This window comes from Parambassis ranga, chromosome 5 (assembly GCF_900634625.1).
Source record: "Parambassis ranga chromosome 5, fParRan2.1, whole genome shotgun sequence".
Lineage (NCBI taxonomy): Eukaryota > Metazoa > Chordata > Actinopteri > Ambassidae > Parambassis > Parambassis ranga.
The window spans coordinates 31,326,460-31,331,459 of NC_041026.1; the positions used below are offsets into that span (position 1 = coordinate 31,326,460).

A 5,000-nucleotide genomic window follows, 5' to 3' on the forward strand; every position below is an offset into this window, starting at 1 on the left:
ACCTGTCCTGTCGTCTGTTTGCCATGCTCACACATTCTGTGTGTGTCTATTTATAGCGGTAGGGACCATCAGTCCACAACATCTACACCCCCTCCTTCCTAGCTAGTAGGGGGTGTGGTATTTCTGTGTTACTGAACCCATATATCAGTTTGTATTCTTCTTCTTCTTCTTCTTATTATTATTATTATTATTATTATTAATAATAATAATAATAATAGTTTAAGACATTAACATACAAAGAAAAGGAAATAAAACCTTTTATTTCTACAATTTATTTTTACATTATTAAGTAAAAATGTGCATACGTTTTCACTCTGTAAAACCTGTAAAACCTTACAACCAATGACAGAATGACCTTATGTATTTGTGCTTTAACAGATTTTGAACTGTTGTCTAAGTTTTAATTTAAAGGAATGTAGTATGTCAAACCACAATCATAAACGATAGGCGAGAATTTAATCTAACCTTAACTGATGGTATGAAAGACAAAAAAAAGCAGGACAGGTTTGTTTTGTTGATCAGGTTCTCAGGAAAGCAGCGGAGGAGGAAGAGGAGGGCAGGAGGTGTGGCCTCTTCCATGTGGAATTCCCCTCAATTCACCTGAACCCATCCCACAGTCCTTCTCATAAGTATAAAGCTCCACAGGTGGCTAAACACAGCAGCAGGTGCATATTTTCCTCAAGACAGACATTACACAGAGAACAGAGCAGGCGTGGGATTATACCACATACATCCATTCCAGTTGATTGTCTTGGAGCATCTTTTATTTACATCATACCGTGGCTTGACTAATCAGGTAAAATACATTGATGTCTGTGCACAATGTTATATACACCTTGACTGTATTACTAATGCAAAACAAACTATTTCATTTGATACATTTTAAAAAAGATATGTTATGTTTCTAGGTCTCCATGTCATCAACGTGCCTCAGCAGTGTCCTGACTCGTGCCAACCTCACCATGTATCAGACTGGCCTGCCGGATGTTCTGCCATCGCAGCCCAATGTGCTGCCCAGCATCAACACCATGCAGCTCAGCAACCCTGCATACAGCTCCGGTCTAACAGGTCAGAGGAATATCATCTGCTGCCGTGGCATCTCTGACTACTGTAAAATTCTGCTATATGTGTAATCTGTGTTACACAAACAAATGAACAATGTTTAATGCCTGGCCTGGTAACCATTATAGACCAGTTTTGATTATCTGGTAGTTTCAGCTAAATATTAATCCCACAGTAAATATGATCCTTTATTTTGAAACTTAAGACTGCCCAACTTTACTTTGACCTCATTTAGACACTTTTAGCTCAATGATTTACCAGGCAGCCAATCTTTAACTCACAATGAATGCTGTGATCTCATAGCTGAAACTGCTTTGTTTGCTCATTTTGTTTGACCCTAGAGTAGATCCCTAGAGTGGAACAGTCCACAACACCGAAAGTGAACTGTGAATTTAACAAGTGAAATGTTAAGTGTTTTTTCAGTGTGGTTTGAACTTAATTAGATGGATGGTTCAAAAGGGTTTTTATATTAAATAAACTACATTAGTCTAACTCTCTGAGAGCCAGTGTTTGATTTGTTTGTTTGTTTGTTTGTATCCTCTTCAGCAACCACAGGGGCTACCAGTGTTTCGACAGTCCACAGTAGGCAAATGTACAGGCAGCTTAACCCTCACTGCTGGGCAGCCCACCATGTTCTGGAGTGGATCAGTGACCATGTGGAGAGCACCAAGTTTGATGCAACTACCCTGAATTTGGACTTGTGTGTCATGGATGGCCCCACACTCTGTCAGATAAACCGTGACCAGATGATAGAGGTCTTTGGCCCACAGCTTGGCCCACACCTCCACCAGAGCCTACAAGACCACAAGACCAAATATGGTAAGATCCTTGTGTACAAGCTCATGAATAGGGTTACAATAATGTGTAAATAAAAGTTCTTGTGGTAAATGTCTAACACATTGCTGTCTTTTTTTCCAAACAGAGCTGCAGACCCTTTCAGGACCAGAACTAGATGAAACCTGTCAGCTTCTGGACCACTTCTGGAGCAACCTAAATTTTCCCTTGCTCAGCACCATTGTAATTGGTCAAGGTAAATATTTTATCTGAACACAATGTTTATTTATTGTTGATGTTTCATGCTAATTATTAAGTCTTATTGTGTGGAAACCATTTGGCTAATGCTGCTCCTTGCTATCTAAAGGTGATGAAGTCAGTAAGAGAGAGTTAGACTACCAGGATGATTATGATCTGACTAGTCTGACCATGGATGCCATGACACCTATGGGAGACCCTGGGTACCTGTCTGACAATCAGTCTGAGTACAGCTCCTCCTCCAACAGTGAGTATTTCATCCCCATGTCTCTGATGTTCTCAATTCTTTGTTTCTGTGTATCTAAAACACACCTCTACTGTGTTCATCAGGTGGGATGTTTAGTTTTGCAAATGTCAGCTCTCCAGAGTCTGGCAGCAGCGAATCAGAGCCTGAGTTTTCCTACCCTGTGATCTCAAGTGAGTAAGCAGTCAATGTGTGTGATGTCCCTTGCATTCCAGTTTCAGCTGGGTCAGCTGGTTTAAGTAAAGCCCTGACAGTTATTTGTTGTGTTGACAGAGATGAATGTTAAAACAGAGAACGGAGAGTCTCGACTGAAACGACCACGAGGGCGACCTCCTAAAGTCAGCAGAGACCACAACAGCAGCTTTTATGACAATCCAAAGAAAAACAAACACGGTAAGGCCATTTTTGAATATTCTTCAGACTGTATTATTTATTATTTAAAGCACCTATGCACCTGGACATTGCTGAGCTGTTGTATGTACTTTGCATCCCTTTTGCATCTTTATCAGCCACAGGTGCATTTACTTCACACGATCCACATGCAAGTACACACTTAGCCTATTGTGTCCCTCTGTCTGCAGCACCTCGTGGGACTCACCTGTGGGAGTTCATTAGAGACATCCTGATCCACCCTGAGAAGAATCAGGGCCTGATGAAATGGGAGGACCGGCGCGAGGGCATCTTTAAGTTCCTTAAATCTGAGGCTGTGGCTCAGATGTGGGGCCAGAAAAAGAAGAACAGCAGCATGACGTATGAGAAACTCAGCCGTGCCATGAGGTGAGTTTATGTAGCAGTGTGCAGCAGCTTTTTTTTTTTCCTCTAAATCTCAGTTCAGAGCCCGAAATGTCAGATATGTACTTCTGTGGTCTCTCCAAACCTTCTCATGGATGGACATGTTTTGCCAGGCTCTGTAACAGTTTTCATCATGTCAAATTGGGAATGCATTCTTTTATTGCTTGTCAGTTTACCTTTAAAGAATATTCTAAATGAATAGAACACCATTTGAAATACTTACTAAGATGTGCAGCTTGTGATAGTGACGAATTGTATAAGCTGCCTGTCAAACTGGATGACCCCTCTCCATTTGCAGGTATTACTATAAGAGGGAGATCCTGGAGCGAGTTGACGGTCGGAGGCTTGTGTACAAATTTGGGAAGAATTCCAGTGGCTGGAAGACAGAGGAGATTGGGATGGCCATGTGAGGCGTCCATCAGGAAGCAGCCATTTCCAAAACTAGAAATACACGTGCGGCCTGTTAAAAAAGTTTATGACACAAACTTCCTCTAAGAAGGAAGGTGTTGCAGAAAATGTAAGCCAGTTATTTTTGGCTCTAGTAGGTTTTATGAACCAATATTTATGTACTTGTTTTACAGAAACTATAAATGTGCAGTTACTTAAATGTTTTGAATGCTTGTGTACGTCTGCAAGCACTGACAGTAAAAGCAAACTTTATGGAGTTATACAGAATTCCTCTGGTGTTTGTCACTACGTTTCTTATGATGTGGGACTCACTCATGTGTTTTGGTATATTCAGTACTAGCAGCACATAGATAATGTTGGCTCTTTGTTTTAATTCACCACCTTCTTTCTATGTAAATGTAAAATCAGAGGTGGATCTGGAGTTAGAAGCAAGTTTGGAAAACAGTGTGAAATCCAAACAGAGAAATGTAGGTGATGTTTCATCACACTTATATGGTAACAATGTGCACTACATGTCTTTTGGGTTGAATATGTTTTAAATACTATCACATAATAATATGATGATAATGATAATATCACACACATGATCTGTAACAAATGTTTTGTATGACTCAGTTCGGTTTTTGTGACTAATCATCCGTATGTCCTGTGATTATTGCGTTTTTATACAAATAAATTTTGATATTATTAACCTTCTGTTTTGACATAGTTTTTTCATACCTGCTTTGATTTGGTTGGCATACAGCAGTAGAGAACTCACCTGTGACACCTTTTTTTCATCATTTTTTAATGTTGATGAAGATTCTTAGTCATCCAGGTCATAATACGTAGAGAAGAATGAAGCAAGGTGTCTGAACTTGTAGAGTTTTCTTTTTTCTTCTAATATCACTCCACTGATACATTCTGAGCATTATAAGCAGAAGCCATATATAATACAAAAGGTGAGCAAAGGTTGATTCAGCATTCTATAATCATTTAATGTATCACACAGCAGACCACCAGAAGGTGAAAAAGGATGGTTCACAGGCCACACCACAGCAAAAGAAAAGGGCAGGCCATGAAGATGGGACATAACATTACTGATACTAAGTTATATCAAATTTACTACAAGTGGAAAGCCAATGACTCAACATTTTCTATTCTCAGCCAATTTTCCTGTGAACAACACTAAAATGAATCCCAAACAGGCTGCCACAGTCACGCTGAAAGCTATCACACATAGAGGTAATTAGGCTCCCTGTGGTACCACTGCTTTTCCAAAATCCTGAACAAACAGCCTGTGGTGGCCATAAAGGCTTGTAAGACCTGTTTACTGGAATGGCTTCATAGAATTCCCGACTGACACAATAGCACGTATGTCACCTTTTAACACCCTCAGTATCTGTATACCTTAACATCATTATGTAAGCCCATTGTTTCATTAAAGCTTTAATGGTCCATACCATGTTACTTTTACATATAT

The 5,000-nt window shown here is 39.8% G+C and overlaps 1 protein-coding gene across 2 annotated transcripts; it reads left to right on the forward strand.

Annotated features, from left to right (window-relative positions):
* Positions 1-635: 635 nt before the first annotated feature.
* On the forward strand, positions 636-4,234 carry elf3 (E74-like factor 3 (ets domain transcription factor, epithelial-specific)). Of its 2 annotated transcripts, none has more exons than XM_028407245.1 (9): positions 636-796; positions 909-1,068; positions 1,609-1,881; positions 1,985-2,092; positions 2,204-2,341; positions 2,425-2,511; positions 2,612-2,731; positions 2,920-3,115; positions 3,429-4,234. In XM_028407245.1, the coding sequence occupies exons 2-9, from the start codon at positions 915-917 to the stop codon at positions 3,538-3,540; spliced, it is 1,188 nt and encodes a 395-aa protein (XP_028263046.1). In that variant the 5' UTR covers positions 636-796; positions 909-914; the 3' UTR covers positions 3,541-4,234. The 2 variants fall into 2 exon arrangements, with proteins under 2 accessions (XP_028263046.1, XP_028263047.1); XM_028407246.1 differs by having other exon boundaries at positions 1,618-1,881.
* The last annotated feature ends 766 nt before the right edge of the window (positions 4,235-5,000 follow it).

Coding starts and splice junctions, on each gene's coding strand:
- elf3 (XM_028407245.1), top strand. CDS start 915: ATGTCATCAACGTGCCTCAGCAGTGTCCTGACTCGTGCCAACCTCACC. Junction 1,069..1,608: donor ATACAGCTCCGGTCTAACAG/GTCAGAGGAATA, acceptor TATCCTCTTCAG/CAACCACAGGGGCTACCAGT. Junction 2,512..2,611: donor TTCCTACCCTGTGATCTCAA/GTGAGTAAGCAG, acceptor TTGTGTTGACAG/AGATGAATGTTAAAACAGAG.